Below are 23,325 nucleotides of genomic sequence, written 5' to 3' on the forward strand. Positions count from 1 at the left end.
GCAGTTTCTGACATCCATTAATTCACTTCATTTTTTTCACCATCGCAAATGTTTTGTTTAGCATACATGTTAGTTTTAGTCAGTTACATAGGCGTCACGCATGAAGTTTATAGTTATTTTAAATAATTATGATAGAGTTACAGGTTTAGGTTAGTGGGGTGCCTGTAAGCGGTGACCACTTTGAGCATCGGAGACGACGGTGCTACTCAAACAGCCCATATCTTTATCTTTTAACAAAAACTATCGTATTACGCGTTACTAAGACAAAATCTGTAACGGCGTTCATTAATATGTTGAAATGAAAATAAACATACAAAACTTTATAATGACCGTATAGCCTAACACCGCATTTTCATCGTATGCATCTCTAAACAGTACTTCAATAAATAAACCGCTGTTGATAAGTCGTTCATTTAAGTGAGAGGCGGGATGATTTTGACCGTTTTAGTCATTGATCGTGCTTAAGGTCTGATCCGGAAAACGCGCTACAACTGTAACTGCGCTGTCACGTCTAAATAACCCGCTCTTCTTTAAGAAAACCGCGAGGCGAGCAGTTTCTGACATCCATTAATTCACTTCATTTTTTTCACCATCGCAAATGTTTTGTTTAGCATACATGTTAGTTTTAGTCAGTTACATAGGCGTCACGCATGAAGTTTATAGTTATTTTAAATAATTATGATAGAGTTACAGGTTTAGGTTAGTGGGGTGCCTGTAAGCGGTGACCACTTTGAGCATCGGAGACGACGGTGCTACTCAAACAGCCCATATCTTTATCTTTTAACAAAAACTATCGTATTACGCGTTACTAAGACAAAATCTGTAACGGCGTTCATTAATATGTTGAAATGAAAATAAACATACAAAACTTTATAATGACCGTATAGCCTAACACTGCATTGACAAATGTTTGTTCTAACGCTTTCGCCCAAAAATTGCTAAATTTCTTAACGGACGCTAGAGCGAACTGTAAACCGCACACTTTCTCATCGCATTACGCTAAGAAACTGCACATGGTTAAAGCTATTACACCATAAACTGTCTAAAGTTGTTAATGTACAAGTACAGTAAACTATTTCTACAAAAAATATCATTGCACTACTGTTTTTGCATATAATACATCGTTCAACAATACTTTTGCACACTCATTCGACTGTATTTATTACCGCCGTTCTCGCATTCCTGCTGTTCATAATGTATATATAATCCTTCATTGCTCCGTTCATAATGTACATACGATCCCTACATTGCATTCATATTTATATTCTGTATATACTCTGATCAATATCGTATATAGCAACTACACTGTATATTCTGTATAGCTTTACTTACTCTGCACTTTTATGTATATAAAACACTATATTCTTGCACTTCTGGTGAGATGCTAACTGCACTTTATTAGCTCTGTACTTGTTTAGATTAGATTAGATTCAACTTTATTGTCATTATGCAGAGCTAATAAAGTGCAGTTAGCATCTCACCAGAAGTGCAAGAATATAGTGTTTTATATACATAAAAGTGCAGAGTAAGTAAAGCTATACAGAATATACAGTGTAGTTGCTATATACGATATTGATCAGAGTATATACAGAATATAAATATGAATGCAATGTAGGGATCGTATGTACATTATGAACGGAGCAATGAAGGATTATATATACATTATGAACAGCAGGAATGCGAGAACGGCGGTAATAAATACAGTCGAATGAGTGTGCAAAAGTATTGTTGAACGATGTATTATATGCAAAAACAGTAGTGCAATGATATTTTTTGTAGAAATAGTTTACTGTACTTGTACATTAACAACTTTAGACAGTTTATGGTGTAATAGCTTTAACCATGTGCAGTTTCTTAGCGTAATGCGATGAGAAAGTGTGCGGTTTACAGTTCGCTCTAGCGTCCGTTAAGAAATTTAGCAATTTTTGGGCGAAAGCGTTAGAACAAACATTTGTCAATGCGGTGTTAGGCTATACGGTCATTATAAAGTTTTGTATGTTTATTTTCATTTCAACATATTAATGAACGCCGTTACAGATTTTGTCTTAGTAACGCGTAATACGATAGTTTTTGTTAAAAGATAAAGATATGGGCTGTTTGAGTAGCACCGTCGTCTCCGATGCTCAAAGTGGTCACCGCTTACAGGCACCCCACTAACCTAAACCTGTAACTCTATCATAATTATTTAAAATAACTATAAACTTCATGCGTGACGCCTATGTAACTGACTAAAACTAACATGTATGCTAAACAAAACATTTGCGATGGTGAAAAAAATGAAGTGAATTAATGGATGTCAGAAACTGCTCGCCTCGCGGTTTTCTTAAAGAAGAGCGGGTTATTTAGACGTGACAGCGCAGTTACAGTTGTAGCGCGTTTTCCGGATCAGACCTTAAGCACGATCAATGACTAAAACGGTCAAAATCATCCCGCCTCTCACTTAAATGAACGACTTATCAACAGCGGTTTATTTATTGAAGTACTGTTTAGAGATGCATACGATGAAAATACCACATCCATGACATCCATGACTTTTAATGTCTAACTTTAGTGTAGTAGATGGGTTTGTATTAAGTATAAGAGTCATAACAGAAGATGGTAAGGCTCATTTTAAAAGTCGACGTAGTGGCTATTATTTGTCTTTGTGACACAGGTAGACCAGAAGAAGCTCTAAAGTGTATCACAATCTCAGTTTAAACACTCTCTTGACAATCATTTAATCATCTTGTACTCTATTTTGTTCATGTTTTTGTCTGTTTGACCAAACTCTGAGAACAGTCTTTATCTAAAAAACAATGAAAAAGATACACGGCTGGTGGGCCGGATCAACATTAAAAGTTTCACAATAGTTTAGAAGAGTGGATTTCACTATTAGGTCATTGTTATTCTGATACACATTTCCTGTATAAAAGACTATATCTATAACCTTTTCAGCTGAATGTAGTGCAATCTTATGGATCTTAAACGTAATCACGTTACAACAAGGTGATATAGTCCCTCTAGCAAATCCGTCAAAAGTGGACAAAGCAGAAACATCTCAGCGCACGGTAGATGATAATGCTTATGACCAAAGGGGAGTACGCATAGGCCTACTCTTTAATGTAAAGCGGCAAATGCTGAAACAATGTGAATGTGGTCATCGCTATATGAACAAGAACTCTAGATGTAGGGGCAATATTGTCATGCTGTAAAATTCCTATGCACAGGCAGTGTATGTTTGACCGCAGTCAGGGAAAACTCTTCATCAGAAAACTGCAAAACAACGTGTCAACAGATCGGTCGACTATCTCTGGTAAAAATAAATAAATAAATAAAATTATACATGTTTACGAGTCACACATTGACAATTTTTTGTCTTATGTGACCATTACAGCTAAAATCACTGAATTATGAAATGCAAAAGTGTGTACGGCATTTTTCTATAACCGTTACAAAAGTGAGAACGTCGTAGTTCTCAAATGTGTTTGTATTACAACGGTAGCCCATCTAACAAATCTGGAGAAGTGGAGAAGCAAAGATGTTTAGCACATACACACGTACACTAGAGATGTTGCTTTATTTGAATCGAAGAAGATGGCCGTAGGAACTGATTACATTGTTTAATGTCGTCGTGTTTTGTTTTGTCAAAATAATAAAAAAGTTTGGGCAATTTTTCTTAAATGAATAGAATACGCTCACCCCGCTCTCTTTCCCACGCGAGATTTAGCATGAACTTACAGGAGTCTTAAAAATAAAAATGTGAATTGTGTCATCGGCTATCCGAACCCGATGACTTAATCTAACGGAGTAATAAAAATATAATTTACAAATCAACAGTTAACAAAAAAAAAAAATACTTTAACAATTGTATTCTGAATTCAATATGCGTTGTAAACGTTAGTTTTCTTGCTACACTATCTATCTTAGTGGTTTGGTCGCTCGAATACACAAAAGGTTATGGATAAAATGTATCTCACAAGAGTGTGGAAACTTTAACGCGCTCAAACTTAAACGAGTGTACCGTTTGATTTGTTTAGGTTGTAATAGTTTTAAGTGTAAAACAGCTAGACTTCATTTTTGCTTCGATGCTTCATGCGATCACACTTTTGGACAGACACAAAGTTGAGCTAAAATAAATATCTCGAAGAGAGAAACTGTAACTTAATTTCTTAATTTTCATTTATTCCTATTACGATGACGCCGCACAAAGATCGCATAAAAACGTAGGATCCGACAAACAAATTGTGAACGGACCTCCAAAATCTTGATACGGCTAAATATCGAGGTGTAAGAAAAATGTCATTTACAAAACATTGTGATTCTTAGATGTGAAACACCCTTCACATGATCTGCTGGCCTGCAAAAACAGTCAGAAATGTTTTAGCACGGTTATTTACACCAATAGTATGAGAACTGTATATTGTGACACTCGCGTAGAAAATTAATTACCGGTTTATCTGGGTCAAAAGGAAATGATGATAATAGTTGAAACGTCCTCAGCTCGTACATTTCTTTCATTTTGAAAATCACAGCTGCCGGTGATTACAGTTTTTTTTTTTTTTTTTAGTAAACCATTTAACATCACACGATGCCTACAAAATAGTCAAAGCGTATGTTTTATGCTCTAGGTAAGAACATTTACACCGAGTGTTAGAGGCCGGGTAAATAATTTGAAAATAGTATTTCTGTCGAATGAGAAAAGTTCAGTCGTACATTAAAAAAAATTCTGATGTAGAAATTATGTTTCTGCCAAACACATCCAAAGAGACAGAGTTTTCTACTCGTGTAAGAAAAGCAGTCGGGTGTATAAATTATATGAAGAAACTATGCCGGTCATCGGGTTATTTAAAAATAAGACGATAGACGCTGTGCCTTGCTTTAGTGACACACAATATGTTTAAACACGTTTACAATTGTAGGTGTAATTATTTTATTGACTTTAAGCAAGATGCATATTTGTTATTTTACACTACGCATACAATCTACAGGATAGAAGGATGGGGATACAGTAAAATACAACTATAAACTTTAAGAAAAGTTAACTTTCATTACACTATTGTAAAGCGATCTTACAGTAAATGAAAAGCACAACGTAATAAGGCTGAAGGGCAAACAACTGATGGAAAACACACGTTGGGGGGATACTGTCGGTTAAATATATTGTTTTAAATAAGGATTTAAATACAAAAGTAAGTACTTTTAATACAAAACATATAAAATAGAACTACAGCCTGTTAGACGTACAGGCGGTCATTTTAATATTTTTGCTTTTAAATGGAGGCATTTTGGGACGGCTAAGCAGAGGGCCTGCGAATGTCTTTCCTGCTCTGTGTCTGAAAGTACCGTGGATATGTGAAAGGTTTACGACCGTAGCAACGCACATAAATTACATCTCTAGGACGCGTGGGTCTTTCCTGAACCATCTTTAATGGTTGAATACGATCGAGGGTCTTTCTTCTAAAAGATAAAGCAACTTCATCTAAACTTCACAGTCTATACTGTGACAAACAAACGAGCTCCTCAGCATAGATTTAAAGCAAAATCAATATTTTAAGTTTTATTTTTAAAACATACAGAAAGACTTTGGCTTCATGTTTCATTGTGTGTGTGTGTGTGTGTGTGTGTGTGTGTGAGAGAGAGTGAGAGAGAGAGAGAGAGAGAGATAGAGAGAGAGAGAGAGAGAGAGAGGGAGAGAGTGTGTGTGTGTGTGAGAGAGAGGGGGAGAGAGTGAGTGTGTGTGTGTGTGTGTGTGTGTGTGTGTGTGAGGGGGAGAGAGAGGGAGAGAGAGAGTATGAAAACTTTGAAGATGGTGCTAAAAATAAGAACTTTAAAGAATCTAAAGTGATTAATGCATGACGCATCTGATATAATATGATCATATATATGATATGATATAATATGATATAAATAATTTTTTATTATATAATATTATATAAAAATATAAAATATTTTAGGTAATATATATCATCATTTTGTTGAATTAAGAAACATTTAAACAGATGTAATAAATTACATCAGATGTACTGGGGGTACTGATTATTAAAAAAAATTACATTAATGTTAGCTTTGAAATAATGTACACCATTCTATCCATTCTAATGTACACTTTGATCATGCGGTCTGGAACTCCACCCTCGCCTGCGCGGGGTGTGTGTGAAGCAGCCCCTCAGGTCTCACATACATTTCACTACGAGGACCTGTGAGATTCTGTTTATGATTTAATCATTTTTATTTTATTTTTTAAGTCGTATTATTTTATTTTGGGGATATTTCATTCATGTTTGGACATCTCTCACTGGTCTAAAAATGTAAGGGATAATTTTTTATATGTATCATCAGAAATGTTTATTGTATATATACTATGCTATCACATTTAAAATAAGTTATCTCTTAAAAAAAAGAAGAGTATGGTGTGTTTTATAAGTTTGATTATCTTAAATGTTGAATACCTTTTTTTGTTTAATGAATTGCTTTAGTAGCCTGATGTCATTATATAATAATTTATTTTCATATTCTTTAACCCCTGGAGTCTGAGTGGGTTTTGGGGACAGGAGATATTTTGACACCCCTCAGACGTTGGTGTTTTTCATTATCCTAAAACGTATTAGTGGCTAAAAGTCTGAATATCCCATAATATGTGATCAGCATGATTGTACATGTCTGTAATTTTGAGAAGGCTGCGTTTATGATTAGTTTTTGTTTAAAATATGTTTAAAATGTGTTTGAATATGTTGTATAAGTATTGATTGAATATATGATTAAAAAAATGTATGATAAAATTATTTGTTTTGGTTTAGTAACATGTCGTCATATATAATTTAATACTGTTTAAAATAGAGATAAGTCTCTTTTTAACTTGATATGTCCATGCGTATGTCCGCTTGTTTATATGGTTTATCAGAATACAAATTTGTATAGCGCCGTGGATATTATAGTGATATAACAAGGTACGTGTGGCTTATGATGAAATTTATAGGCTAGTCATAATTCAGATCGCTTAAAAGTGTACGTGCATGCAGCATTTTATTGTATGGTGGTACTGTAGGTGTACGGTTAAAATAAATAAATTAAACAGCTTTTTGAAAAAGATATGATATAAAGATGGATATAAAAGGTTTTAAATATAATATAGAAAATGTCTTGCAACAAATAATGTGAAATGAATTTAACTGAATTGTGTCAATGACACGTCCGGGTTCCTCAATAGACCATATTCTTCATTCTGTTCAGTTATATATTTTTCCCCGATCCTGGTAAAATGTATATTTTTAGTGATGAACAAAACTAATCTAAATGTTTTGTTTTATATTGTTTGTGAATGTATAATGTGTTTATATTCATTAAAAGAAGAAAATAAGACTTGGAGACGAATGTGTGTACACAGGCATTAGAGGGAGAGAGAGGGAGAGAGAGAGAGGGGTACAAGAGATGCTAGCCGTGCACCAACCGTAATTCATAGGTGAACCGTCAGAAAACTGTCAAAAACATGGTACTCCCGCGTGAGATATGTTTGGTTTTAATTAAAAAATGGCTTTGAAGATATTATGATTTTGTAGTAAATTCCGACGAGTGTGCACTGTGGCGTGCAAACACAGACGCTGGATCAAAGGTGTGTGAAAATACCTCCTTTCTGCTCTCTAAAAAAAAAAAAAACATTGGATCTTGTTTATCTGAAACAGTCGGTTTCAGTATATTTTTTTATACAGTTTAATTTATAACCTTTTTTAAAAGAACAGAATGTTTTTTCAACCTTAGTTAAATTGTTTTTAGATTATGTATATTATATAAACTATATAATGTTTTATATATATATATATATATATATATATATATATATATATATATATATATATATATATATATAAATGTGAAATAATTAAAATGTGTTTTCAACCTTTAATTGTTTTATATATATAAATTATAGGATGTTTTTTATATATATATATATATATATATATATATATATATATATATATATATATATATATATATATATATATATATATATATATATAAATGTAGAACACACCGACCCCATTTATACACCGCTCATAAACGTAATGGGAGGGGGAGAAGCCGTATATCCACACACACACACACACACACACACACACACAGACACATAACCTTATAACTGGGATAAAGTTCAAACAAGCTAACTGACACAGAGTTCAAACAAACTGGGATAAAGTTCAAACAAGCTAACTGACACAACTTCAAACAACTTCTGTCAAAACCGCATGATCGATGATTGGGGAGTCTTTCATATACCGTTTTAATTTAGAACTAACAGGTCAATAGGGTAAAACTTTCTGTCAAAACCGCATGATCGATGCGTGAGGAGTCTTTCATCTTCCGTTTAAACTAGCCGTCAAAACCATGATTTAGAACTAATTAGGTCAATAGGGTAAAACTTTCTGTCAAAACCGCATGATCGATGCGTGGGAAGGTCATAGGTTAACCCTTGAAGTCGGAAAGTTCCGCCCATCCATCATAAGGTTACCGGAAGTTCAACCTGTCAAAAGGTCAAAGGTCAAAGTCATAAATCATCTTGACAGAAGCTGCATTATAATAACTACTATCATTCTCTTAAAAGTTATAACCACAGATGCGTAAGTATTACAATGTTTTTTTAAGTGTTGTTATGATTATGTAGGAGATGATACAACATGTTATAAGGTTTTTTATTTTTATATTGCATTATGCATTCATTGTAATGCCTTAAGAATGCCCTTTTAATGTAATATTAATATGGGCTTCATAGAAAGTTACACCGATATTTTTAAAATACTTAATTACATTTCACTAGAGCAACATATAGTTTTATAATATCAAATTCCACTAGATTACAGCAATGATTACTTTATATAACTATACTATTAGACTAATAAACATATTAAAATCATCCTAAATTAATTTAAAAAGATGCACATTACAATAACTCATTCTTACAGCATCGCTAACATCAGCTCACATTTAAAAAGATTGAAAACACATACATCATAGTAAAAGGAGGAACAAGTAGTTGCAGTGATGTTCATCAAAAAAGTCAGGACCAATTCAGAACCATGGACAGCTCCACAAAAGCGCAAAATTTAGATTTTATTAAATCAAGTCTACTCACTTCAGGTGAAAAAAAAAAAAAAAAAAAAAAACTATTAACCATTAAGCCACTTTTAACATTTTAAGTCTCAGAAACTAATGTAATTGTCTGTCAATAAAACCAGGACAATGAAGGAAAACACACATTTTACAAAACGAAAACAAAGAAGCGCAGTGGAAATACTTTAATCTCTTACCTTTTCTTTGTTAGGAAGTGTTTGTGTTCTGGTAAAAGTGTCTCCTCCATTAATACTGATCAGTTCTGCATCTGCAGGCGGAAATGGCGCAGGGAAAACCACTACGTCACTCTTCAGTGTGTCCGAGCTAAAACACACGTCATACTGCTGAGCAGATTTGGAGTAAGACCAGCTCCCGTCAGGATGAGTGGTGATCATCGGGGTGCTGTACCTGCCCAAACCCTTGTCTGTCCTGTGGCATTTTACAGCCATCAAACCGATGAGACTCAGTAAAAAGATGACGGACACGCACACAATGGCGATCAGCAAATACAGATTTAAATCCGAGAAACTCTCCTCCTTTATCGGCGCATGTCTGAATGTGGTCTTGACGTCACCTGCGCTTTCAACAACCACAACATCGATAGACACAGTCACTGACAGTGAGGGCTCTCCGTTATCACAAACCAAAATGACCAGCGGGTGAGTTTTCAGGTCATTGTCACTCATTCTCCTCTTAGTCCTGATCTCCCCGCTGCTGGTTCCGACTCGGAACAGATTGTTTCCTTTGGGTTCAGAGATGTGGTAAGACAGCAGCGCATTGTAACCAGAATCTGCATCTACAGCCCTGATCTTGGCCACAAAGTAGCCCGCATCAGCAGAATAGGGAATGTTCTCCGTGTTAACGGAACCGAGCTCGGAATAGGGCGCGAGAATCCCGGGACTGTTGTCATTCTCATCCAGGATAAAAACATTTACAGTCACGTTACTGCTGAGCGGAGGAACACCAGAGTCTGTGGCCTGAACTTTAAACTCAAACGTTTTTATCTCCTCATAGTTAAACGACTGTAAACTGTGTATATCTCCACTATCAGAGTTTATGTTGATCATGGATGTTACCGGGCCGCTTTTCGAGCTTTCTAATAAAGAATATGTTATTCGGGCATTATCACCTACATCTGGATCAAAAGCAGATACTGTATGAATAACAGCTCCAATCTGACTGTTCTCTTTCACATAAACATTAATGACGGGCTCTGGAAAGCGCGGTGCGTTGTCATTCACATCAGAAACGTGTATAGTAATGACACTGGTGCTAGAGAGAGGCGGAGTCCCTTCATCTGTAGCTGTGATAGTCACGTTATACTCAGATGCGCGCTCTCTGTCCAAAGGTTTATCTACCACTAGAGAATAAGAATTTTTGTAATTCGTCTCAAGTCTAAAAGGCACCTTGTTAGACACAACACAATTAACTACACCGTTTTTGCCGCCGTCCCTGTCAATCACTGACACGAGAGCGACAGCAGTGCCAATACTGGAGTCCTCTTTCACTGTGCTGAGGAGTGACGTCACGATTATGTCTGGCTCATTGTCGTTAATATCCATCACCTCCACCAGGACTTTGCAGTGAGTGGACATCGGAGGCTGTCCTTTGTCACTGGCCTGTGCGCGGATCTCAAATGCATTGTTCTCCTCGAAATCTATATTGCCTTTAACTGTGATGGCACCAGTATTCGGCTCAATTTCAAAAATGTCTAAAATGTGATCTTGATCTTTCTTTCTAAGTGAGTAAACGATCTCCCTATTGGTACCCTCATCTTTGTCTGTTGCGTTTAAAATGATCACAGTGGTACCAATTGGCAAGTTTTCAACAAGACTAGCTTTATATAAAGGGCGACTGAACTCAGGGGCATTATCATTAATATCTAAAACTTTAATAATTATTTGAGATGTGCCTGATCTCGGTGGATTTCCTCCATCTGCAGCGGTCAGTGTGAGCGTGATCACAGGCTGTTTCTCTCGATCTAGCGATTTTTGTAGAACTAGCTCGGCAGAGACACTCTGCTCTCCTCCTTTGTGCACAGCTAAAGAAAAATATTCATTTTGGCTTAGTTTATATGTGTTCACTGCATTTTTTCCTACATCCGCATCAGACGCATAAGAAAGAGGGAATTTTACGCCTGGTGAAGTGTTCTCTGCGATGTCTAAATACTGAGTTTTGTCACTAAAAGTTGGGGCATTGTCATTTACATCCACAATATTAATTTCTATTTGATAAAGCTTCAGTGGATTGTTGATAACCGCTTCTGCATTGACTGTACATTTTGGTGCTTTGGCACAAAGCTCCTCTCTGTCTATTCTTTCGCTCACATAAAGAAACCCAGTTTTTAGATTTACCTCGAAATATTTTTTCTTGGATCCCGTGACAATCTGAAACATGCGCGACTCCAGTTCCTGAACATTAAGGTTGAGATCCTTAGCGATATTTCCCACCGATGTTCCCAGATTCACCTCCTCTGATACAGAATAAGAGAGCTGCCCTGATACCGCGTCCCAACAACACTCTAAAACAACGAGCACGATACAGGCCACAATAGATTTCCTTCTGTACGGCGCAAACATCATTACATCCAGTGAATCCCGTGCAGTATCCACGAAATAAAAGACCGTATTCCAAGTTAATCAATGCGAATAAAGAAATATTAGACGATATTCCATTTTAGCGAAGAGAAAACAGGAGTCCTTCGTACACTCTCTTAAACGTCCAGTCTGTCTGAAACAAAGCCGTGTGAAATCTCCTCCCAACTTAAACCGGGAGGGGCTTCCAGACACTGGAGACAGCTCGAAATTCAACGGGCTATAGTGACACCACGCGGATTAATGAATTAATATCCAGCAAAAAACATAATACCACAAACAGATCATCATATAAAAATCGCAGTTATTTGTAATGTTTAAACTGATAATTTAATAAATTATTATTATTATTAATATTATTATTATTATTATTATTATTATTATTGATGTGTCCAATATATGAGAGGATATGGGGACATTTTCGTCATCAAAACACGAACTAATTTGCATTTGCATATTCTCTATACATTTTTCATATTAAGAGATATGTTGGAAACACCTACGAAGCCCGTATTTATAATAAATCATAAGCCTATTCTTAAGGCATTATAATGAATGAATAATACATACATTTATATAATATGTTGTATCATTCATAAATAATCATAACGACAATTTTAGTGTATTATAATACTTATTTGTGGTTATAGATGTTAAGAGTATAATTATTTATAACATACAATGAATATGTTGCACATAAACTCGATGAATTATATTTCCCATAGTTATAATGCATTGCAAGTGTCATATCTTGCCTTTAAGATCTGCACAATAACTTAGATACATCTTATTAGTATTTTTACTGTAAAATTACAAGTACAAAGTTTTCATTAAAACATCCAAAATGCTTTATTACGTGGTCTTATTATGTATAAGTGGCCATAGATAATAATAATCATAAATGATTAACACTCATGAATAATAATAATAATAATTGTTTCTAAAACAGCGAGAAAATCAGACATCAGATCAGATTAATGTGAACACAGTTGCTTTGAACTATTTTTTATTGTAAACTTAGTATGGTTATTTTGATGGTACTCTTTAGACAACTGCATGGGAAGTCGTGGCCTAATGGTTAGAGGGTTGGACTCCCAATCGAAGGGTTGTGAGTTCTAGTCTCAGGCCGGACGGAATTGTGGGTGGGGGGAGTGCATGAACAGCTCTCTCTCCACCTTCAATACCACGACTAAGGTGCCTTTGAGCAAGGCATCGAACCCCCAACTGCTCCCCGGGCACTGCAGCATAAATGGCTGCCCACTGCTCCGGGTGTGTGCTCACAGTGTGTGTGTGTGTGTTCACTGCTCTGTGTGTGTGCATTTCGGATGGGTTAAATGCAGAGCACAAATTCTGAGTATGGGTCACCATACTTGGCTGAATGTCACTTCACTTTTAACTAGCAGTCAATTGAGTATCAGTAGTAAGCCTGCTAAATATCTGCTAACACTTTATTTTGATGGTTCCCCAACAGACAATCAACTGACTATAAGCAACATTCCAAATAAGTCAACTTATTCTACCAAACCTAACCTTAACCTAAATCTACCAATAATCTGAATGAGAGTTAGTTGGCATATAGTTGGAAAATAGCTTATGGTCAATACATTAAGGGAACTATTGAAAAGAAAAGAAAAAAAAACACTGTTTTTTTTTTTCATTTGAAAGTAAACTATTTCACAGCAAAATTAATATTAACCTCACAGGAAACGTTCTTAAATACTTAAAGACACATTACCTCTCACAAGATGTAGTAAGATCTTAAATAATGTCATGGTATGAGATAATCCATTATAAATTAAGTGGATTTAATACGGTATCAGTTATGTGTTCTAAATAATCATTCTCTTAAAAGTTATAACCACAGATGCGTAAGTATTACAATTTATTTTAATTGTGGTTATGATTATGTATGAGATGATACAACATGTTATTATGTTTTTTTATTTTTATAATGCATTATGCATTCATTGTAATTCCTTAAGAATAACCTTTTAATGTAATATTAATATGGGCTTCATAGAAAGTTACACCGATATTTTTAAAAGACTTAATTAGATTTTACTATGAACAACATGCAGCTCTATAATATCAAATTCCCCTAGATTACAGCAAGGATTGCTTTATATAACTATACTATTCGACTAATAAACATATTAAAATCATCCTAAATTAATGTAAAATGATGCACATTACAATAACTCATTCGCTATCATAAGCTCACATTTAAAAAGTTTGAAAATACAAAGCAGCCTGTTTTCAAACACATACATCATAGTAAAAGGAGGAACAAGTAGTTGCAGTGCTGTTCAACAAAAAAGTCAGGACCAATTCAGAACCACGGACAGCTCCACAAAAGCGCAACATTTTGGTTTTATGCAAAAATAATCACAATAAGCCATTCATCTAAGTATATTCACTTCAGGTGAAAAAATATATATATATATATTAACCGTTAAGCCACTTTTAACATTTTAAGTCTCAGAAGCTAATGTAATTGTCTGTCAATAAAACCAGGACAATGAAGGAAAACACAAATTTTACAAAACGAAAAAAAAGAAGCGCAGTGGAAATACTTTAATCTCTTACCTTTTCTTTATTAGGGAGTGTTTGTGTTCTAGTAAAAGTGTCTCCTCCATTAATACTGATCAGTTCTTCATCTGCAGGCGGAAATGGCGCAGGGAAAACCACTACGTCACTCTTTAGTGTGTCCGAGCTAAAACACACGTCATACTGCTGAGCAGATTTGGAGTAGGACCAGCTCCCGTCAGGATGAGTGGTGATCATCGGGGTGCTGTACCTGCCCAAATTCCCGTCTGTCCTGTGGCATTTTACAGCCATCAAACCGATGAGACTCAGTAAAAAGATGACGGACACGCACACAATGGCGATCAGCAAATACAGATTTAAATCCGAGAAACTCTCCTCCTTTATCGGCGCATGTCTGAATGTGGTCTTGACGTCACCTGCGCTTTCAACAACCACAACATCGATAGACACAGTCGCTGACAGTGAGGGCTCCCCGTTATCACAAACCAAAATGACCAGCGGGTGAGTTTTCAGGTCATTGTCACTCATTCTCCTCTTAGTCCTGATCTCCCCGCTGCTGGTTCCGACTCGGAACAGATTGTTTCCTTTGGGTTCAGAGATGTGGTAAGACAGCAGCGCATTGTAACCAGAATCTGCATCTACAGCCCTGATCTTGGCCACAAAGTAGCCCGCATCAGCAGAATAGGGAACGTTCTCCGTGTTAACGGAACCGAGCTCGGAATAGGGCGCGAGAATCCCGGGACTGTTGTCATTCTCATCCAGGATAAAAACAGTTACAGTCACGTTACTGCTGAGCGGAGGAACACCAGAGTCTGTGGCCTGAACTTTAAACTCAAACGTTTTTATCTCCTCATAGTTAAACGATTGTAAACTGTGTATATCTCCACTATCAGAGTTTATGTTGATCATGGATGTTACCGGGCCGCTTTTCGAGCTTTCTAATAAAGAATATGTTATTCGGGCATTATCACCTACATCAGGATCAAATGCAGATACTGTATGAATAACAGCTCCAATCTGACTGTTCTCTTTCACATAAACATTAATGACGGGCTCTGGAAAGCGCGGCGCGTTGTCATTCACATCAGAAACGTGTATAGTAATGACACTGGTGCTAGAGAGAGGCGGAGTCCCTTCATCTGTAGCTGTGATAGTCACGTTATACTCAGATGCGCGCTCTCTATCTAAAGGTTTATCTACCACTAGAGAATAAGAATTTTTGTAATTCGTCTCAAGTCTAAAAGGCACCTTGTTAGACACAACACAATTAACTACACCGTTTTTGCCGCCGTCCCTGTCAATCACTGACACGAGAGCGACAGCAGTGCCAATACTGGAGTCTTCTTTCACTGTACTGAGGAGTGACGTCACGATTATCTCTGGCTCGTTGTCGTTAAAATCCATCACCTCCACCAGGACTTTGCAGTGAGTGGACATCGGAGGCTGTCCTTTGTCACTGGCCTGTGCGCGGATCTCAAATGCATTGTTCTCCTCAAAATCTATATTGCCTTTAACTGTGATGGCACCAGTATTCGGCTCAATTTCAAAAATCTGCAGGATTTTATTCTGATCTCTTTTAATTATTGAATAAATAATATCACTGTTAGTACCTTCGTCAAAGTCTGTCGCATTTAACACCACAATTGTCGTTCCAATAGCCACATTTTCAAAGACGGTTGTTTTATACAAGGGCTTACTGAAAGCAGGAGCATTATCATTAATATCTAAAACTTTGATAATTATAAGAGATGTGCCTGTTTTAGATGGGGTTCCTCCGTCTACAGCGATCAATGTGAGCGTGATCACAGGCTGTTTCTCTCGATCTAAAGCTTTCTGCAACACTAATTCAGCAGACAAACTCTGTTCCCCTCCTTTGTGCACAGCTAAAGAAAAATAGTCGTTTACGCTAAGCTTGTAAGTATTTATTGAATTTTTCCCAACATCTGCGTCTGTAGCGTGATGGAGAGGAAATCTAACACCAGGCAAAGTGGTGGTCTCAGCTATTTCTAGCGTTTGTGATTTCTCGCTGAAAGACGGAGAATTGTCATTTACATCCACAATATTAATTTCTATTTGATAAAGCTTCAGTGGATTGTTGATAACCGCTTCTGCATTGACTGTACATTTTGGTGCTTTGGCACAAAGCTCCTCTCTGTCTATTCTTTCACTCACATAAAGAAACCCAGTTTTTAGATTTACCTCGAAATATTTTTTCTTGGATCCCGTGACAATCTGAAACATGCGCGACTCCAGTTCCTGAACATTTAGGTTGAGATCCTTAGCGATATTTCCCACTGATGTTCCCAGATTCACCTCCTCTGATACAGAATAAGAGAGCTGCCCTGATACCGCGTCCCAACAACACTCTAAAACAACGAGCACGATACAGGCCACAATAGATTTCCTTCTGTACGGCGCAAACATCATTACATTCAGTGAATCCCGTGCAGTATCCACGAAATAAAATACCGTATTCCAAGTTCATCAATGCGAATAAAGAAATATTAGACAATATTCCATTTTAGCGAAGAGAAAACAGGAGTCCTTCGTACACTCTGTTAAACGTCCAGTCTGTCTGAAACAAAGCCGTGTGAAATCTCCTCCCAATTTAAACCGGGAGGGGCTTCCAGACACTGGAGACAGCTCGAAATTCAACGGGCTATAGTGACACCACGCGGATTAATGAATTAATATCCAGCAAAAACCATAATACCACAAACAGATCATCATATAAAAAATGAAGTTATTTGTATTGTTTAAACTGATAATTTAATACATTATTTTATTTATTATTATTATTATTATTATTATTATTATTATTATTATTATTGGTGTGTCCAATATATGAGAGGATATGGGGACATTTTCGTCATCAAAACACGAACTAGTTTGCATTTGCATATTCTCTATACATTTTTCATATTAAGAGATATGTTGGAAACACCTATGAAGCCCGTATTTATAATATATCATAAGCCTATTCTTAAGGCATTATAATGAATGAATAATACATACATTTATATAATATGTTGTATCATTCATAAATAATCATAAGGACAGTTTTAGTGTTTTATAATACTTATTTGTGGTTATAGATGTTACGAGTATAATTATTTATAACACAATGAACATGTTGCATCCACTTAAATTACAACAAATTATCTTTCCCATAGTTATAATGTATTACAAGTGTCATATCTTGCCTTTAAGATCTGCACAATAACTTATATACAGAATATTAGTGTTTTTACTGTAAAATGACAAGAACAAAGTTTTCATGAAAACATCCAAAATGCTTTATTACGTGGTCTTATTATGTATAAGTGGTCATAGATAATAATAATCATAAATAATTACCACTCATAAATAACAATAATAATAATAATAATAATAATAATATAATAATAATAATAATAATAATAATAATAATAATAATAATAATTGTTTCTAAAACAGCGAGAAAATCAGACATCAGATCAGATTAATGTGAACACAATTGCTTTGAACCATTTTTTATTGTAAACTTAGTATGGTTATTTTGATGGTACTTTTAGACAACTGCATGTCAACTTGCAGTCAATTGAGTATCAGTAGTAAGCCGGCTAAATATCTGCTAACACTTTATTTTGATGGTTCCCCAACAGACAATCAACTGACTATAAGCAAAATTGCAAATAAGTCAACTTATTCTACCAAACCTAACCTTAACCTAAATCTACCAATAATCTAAATGAGAGTTAGTTGGCATGTAGTTGTAAAATCATCTTATAGTCAATAAACTAAGGGAACTATTTGAAAAAAAAAAAAAAAAAAAAAAAACTGCTTTTTTTATTATTTGAAAGTACAACAACTGATCTTAAACTATTTCACAGCAAAATGAATATTAACCTCACAGGAAACATTCTAAAATACTTAAATACACATTACCTCTCACAAGATGTAGGATCTTAAATAATGTTACAGTATGAGATAATACATTATAAATTAAGTTGATTTCAGTTATGTGTTCTAAATAATCATTCATTCTCTTAAAAGTTATAACCACAGATGCGTAAGTATTGCAATGTTTTTTTAAGTGTTGTTATGATTATGTATGAGATGATACAACATGTTATAAGGTTTTTTATTTTTATATTGCATTATGCATTCATTGTAATTCCTTAAGAATGCCCTTTTAATGTAATATTAATATGGGCTTCATAGAAAGTTACACCGATATTTTAAAAATACTTAATTAGATTTCACTAGAGCAACATATAGTTTTATTATTATCAAATTCCACTAGATTACAGCAAGGATTACTTTATATAACTATACTATTAGACTAATAAACATATTAAAATCATCCTAAATTAATTTAAAAAGATGCACATTACAATAACTCATTCTTACAGCATCGCTAACATCAGCTCACATTTAAAAAGATTGAAAACACATACATAATAGTAAAAGGAGGAACAAGTAGTTGCAGTGATGTTCATCAAAAAAGTCAGGACCAATTCAGAACCACGGACAGCTCCACAAAAGCGCAAAATTTAAATTTTATTAAATCAAGTCTACTCACTTCAGCTGAAAAAAAAAAAAAAAAAAAAAACTATTAACCATTAAGCCACTTTTAACATTTTAAGTCTCAGAAACTAATGTAACTGTCTGTCAATAAAACCAGGACAATGAAGGAAAACACAAATTTTACAAAACGAAAATAAAGAATCTCAATGGAAATACTTTAATCTCTTACCTTTTCTTTATTAGGGAGTGTTTGTGTTCTGGTAAAAGTGTCTCCTCCATTAATACTGATCAGTTCTGCATCTGCAGGCGGAAATGGCGCAGGGAAAACCACTACGTCACTCTTCAGTGTATCCGAGCTAAAACACACGTCATACTGCTGAGCAGATTTGGAGTAAGACCAGCTCCCGTCAGGATGAGTGGTGATCATCGGGGTGCTGTACCTGCCCAAACTCCTGTCTGTCCTGTGGCATTTTACAGCCATCAAACTGATGAGACTCAGTAAAAAGATGACGGACACGCACACAATGGCGATCAGCAAATACAGATTTAAATCCGAGAAACTCTCCTCCTTTATCGGCGCATGTCTGAATGTGGTCTTGACGTCACCTGCGCTTTCAACAACCACAACATCGATAGACACAGTCGCTGACAGTGAGGGCTCTCCGTTATCACAAACCAAAATGACCAGCGGGTGAGTTTTCAGGTCATTGTCACTCATTCTCCTCTTAGTCCTGATCTCCCCGCTGCTGGTTCCGACTCGGAACAGATTGTTTCCTTTGGGTTCAGAGATGTGGTAAGACAGCAGCGCATTGTAACCAGAATCTGCATCTACAGCCCTGATCTTGGCCACAAAGTAGCCCGCATCAGCAGAATAGGGAACGTTCTCCGTGTTAACGGAACCGAGCTCGGAATAGGGCGCGAGAATCCCGGGACTGTTGTCATTCTCATCCAGGATAAAAACATTTACAGTCACGTTACTGCTGAGCGGAGGAACACCAGAGTCTGTGGCCTGAACTTTAAACTCAAACGTTTTTATCTCCTCATAGTTAAACGACTTCATGCTCTCAATCTCTCCCGTCAATGAGTTTAATTTAAGGAGCGCTGTAACAGGAGTACCAGTGACAGAGCTTTGTAGTAAAGAGTATGTTATGTGTGCGTTTTCCATGATATCAGCATCAGAGGCCCTTACTGTGGATATAATGGAGCCCACTTTGCTGTTTTCGCGCAGATATGCATAAACTACAGAATTTGGGAAGCGAGGCGGATTGTCATTCACATCAGAGACCTGAACCTGTATTACTTTAACTCTGGACAATGGCGGTGACCCTTCGTCTTCAGCAATAACTTTAATGCTATACTCTGTAACGTTTTCCCGATCCAGAACGCCGTCTAAAACTAATGAATAGTAGTTCTGAAAGGATGACTGTAATTTAAATGGACTGGAGCTGGCAAGGCGAACGCGTACTGCTCCGTTTTTACCTGAGTCTGGATCTGATACCATCATTAGGGCAATTACTGTTCCCCTTCCCGCGTTTTCCTCTACCGGGCTAAGAAGTGATGTTACAGTCACATCTGGGGGGTTATCATTAATGTCTAGGACCTCTATTAAAAGCTTAGTATGACCTGCCATAGTCACTGGACCTTTATCGGTGGCTTGAACTCTGATTTCAAAAGCGGCCTTCTCCTCATAATCAACATCACCCTTAATTCTAACATCTCCACTTTGCGCGTCAATTTCAAACATCTCCAAAATATGTTGGGGTGTTCGACTGATAAAGGAGTAAACTATCTCCGCATTGAATCCTTCATCTAGATCTCGAGCCTGTAGTCTAGTTACAGTGGTGCCAATTGGCGCGTGCTCGGCAATGGAAACTTTATATAATGGTTTACTAAAAACTGGAGCGTTGTCATTTGTGTCTATCACATTAACTTCGATCACAACGATTCCGGTCCTGGCAGGCGATCCGCCATCAACCGCAGTCACTGTGAGCTCAAGCCGTGGAGTCTTCTCTCTGTCCAAAATTTTTTGAAGCACTAACTCTGCGAAGATCGTTTTATCAGCTTGAGTTTGTACATCTAAGGTGAAGTAATCATTAGATGTAAGCTTGTACGTTTTTACTGAATTCACTCCAATGTCTGCGTCATGCGCGCTCTCCAGTGGAAAGACCACACCAGGTGCGGTGCTTTCACTGACATTAATCACTACAGAGCTCATTGGAAACACTGGAGAGTTGTCATTAATATCGAGAATGTTTATTCTTACCCGGTAGAGCTGTAATGGACTGTTCACTAGGGCTTCCAGATTAACGGAGCACGAGATTGCGCCTGCGCAAAGCTCCTCTCGATCGATTCTTTCGCTCACCTGCAAAACGCCCGTCTCTATATTTACACTAAAATACTGCTTTTTAGAGCCTGACACAATACGGAAGTCCCTGGATTGCAGATCTTTTACTGAAAGGTTAATGTCTTTAGCTATATTACCGACTGTGGTTCCCTTTTTCACCTCCTCCGACACACTGTATGAGATCTGTCCGGTTGCAGCCTCCAATAATTGACAGGTCAAAGCAAATGAGAAGCAGGCGAGTAAATGCCTCTGTGTAGATACAAACATGTTTGCTTATTTATTCTCCCCAATAATCCTGAAAATTGCCATCAAAATTAATGAAAATTGAGTTTAATTTCAATTGAATATAGGATCCGTTTCGGGGCACCAGAGACAAAAGGAAACAACCAAAGCTCCACTTCTGTGTTCAGGATAAAACCATAGCGACAATAAATCCAAAATTATGGAAGTTTTGCATCCGTCAAAAATCCTCAAAGCTGGTTCAAAACCGCAAATAATATTCCAAATATTTCTAGATGGCTTTTCACATCCGAGCCCGACGTTCTAGAGGTTAAATACAAGAGATATACGAAGGAGAGGGTGAGAGAATCAGAGAGAGCAGAGACAGAGAGAGGGGGCTGGTCATGATGAGGAGGAGGAGAAGAGACACGCCTTTAACACAGCCAGTGGAACAAGAGTGACACATAGTGGCCTCCACATTAACTGCAGGTAATGATTCAATTTAAAAGTTACATGAGTGTAAAACACTTGAGAAATTGCACTGATATATTCGACTTAAGTATTAATTTGAGGAATTTGCACTTTAATAGAGTACTACTGACACTGAATACTTTTTTCTTACCTTTTATATTACCAAGACCAAATAATTTGTTTTACTTTTTACTTAATTTACTTCTCTTTATTTCATGTAGACAAAGTATGGTCTAACAACAAATTGCACCCGTTTTTACCCACGTCAGGCAAATACATTTCAGCATAAAACATTACAATAACCATGTGTCCTTATAAAGACGTTTTAATTACAACAAATTGTGAGCAAAACACTTATAACATTGCTGAACATGGTCTATGATCAGTCTATTTTAAATTAAAAACTATATATTTACTGTTGATTCTGATTTTCAATGTCAAGTTTCAGGATGTTCAGTTAAACATCTGAAATTTGGGTGCCTTACATAAAACAAAATATAATTCAATTAGACATAACATTTGCAAGTTACTTGTGAAAAGCTGTCACCTGAAACTTTAAATCTAATGTGAAAATTTTAAAGATCAGTACTTTTCTTGCATTTTGTTTACTTCTGGTATTCTGTAACATACTCCATTGAACAATAGCTGAATAACTAATGGCAGGAACACACACACACACAAAGAAAAAAAAAAGAAAAAAAAAGTATGTATTTTCTGCAACCCAAACGTCACCAAATGCACCTAATGCATTGCGAGAGAAATAGGGTTCCTGCCTAATTAAACAGCAGTACCTGCTGTGTAGTATACAAGGTTATTTCTTCTATTATAAGGATGAACAATTAATAAACATAAAATGTTACTACAAAAGTTAGCTCTTGCTGTCTTAAGACACTATATAGATAGATAGATATATTACAGTTTACAATGAATAAATAAATACATAAATGTATATAATAAATAATATTTATAATAATAATAATAAATGTAGTGTAGCAGATACATATTTACTAGTAATAAATGAGCTTTCCTGTAGAGAAGAGACACTGCCCTTACTAATATTTGTTACCACACATTAAACTATGATAGGAGAAAGTAAAAAAAAGAAAAAGAAAAAAAGAAAGAAATAAAATTCATATAAATGGTTATTAATTAATTATCCTCTTCCGTTATTTAAATTAAATTACTGCAGCGTGGAGGATGGAGTCAGACTGGTCAGACTTATGGAGACCAAAAACAAACAAACAAAAACAATATTAAAAGTTTTTTTTTTTTTTTTTCAACAACATTTGAATAGTGCAGAGCAAAATGTTGTATGTGTGTGTTTCAGTTATGCATTATTTGGACAGTAATGCTTTAATATATATATATATATATATATATATATATATATATATATATATATATATATATATATATATATATATATATATATATATATATTCATTTAATTTAATTACAAAATATAAAAGTCTGTATACTGCACAATATTTCTTTTTAAAGAATTAAACTTACATAATGCGTGTGCATTAAGGTTAAACTAAGAATCAAACCAAAGCACGC

The 23,325-nt window shown here is 35.8% G+C and overlaps 1 protein-coding gene across 10 annotated transcripts in view; it reads right to left on the bottom strand.

Moving 5' to 3' along the window:
- The window catches only part of LOC128027753 (protocadherin alpha-C2), an 85,901-nt gene extending 64,230 nt beyond the window's left edge, over nucleotides 1-21,671 (bottom strand). For 2 of the 10 annotated variants that reach the window (XM_052615584.1, XM_052615585.1), the window contains exon 1: nucleotides 10,647-11,713. In XM_052615584.1, the coding sequence (XP_052471544.1) occupies nucleotides 10,647-11,663 (1,017 nt within the window). In that variant the 5' untranslated portion in view covers nucleotides 11,664-11,713. Of the gene's footprint in view, nucleotides 1-9,278; nucleotides 9,490-10,646; nucleotides 11,714-14,261; nucleotides 16,777-18,960 lie in introns of those variants that run through there. The other 8 variants (XM_052615593.1, XM_052615587.1, XM_052615589.1 and 5 more) reach the window with 8 other exon arrangements.
- Nucleotides 21,672-23,325: the final 1,654 nt, after the last annotated feature.

Source organism: Carassius gibelio, chromosome A14 (genome assembly GCF_023724105.1).
Source record: "Carassius gibelio isolate Cgi1373 ecotype wild population from Czech Republic chromosome A14, carGib1.2-hapl.c, whole genome shotgun sequence".
Lineage (NCBI taxonomy): Eukaryota > Metazoa > Chordata > Actinopteri > Cypriniformes > Cyprinidae > Carassius > Carassius gibelio.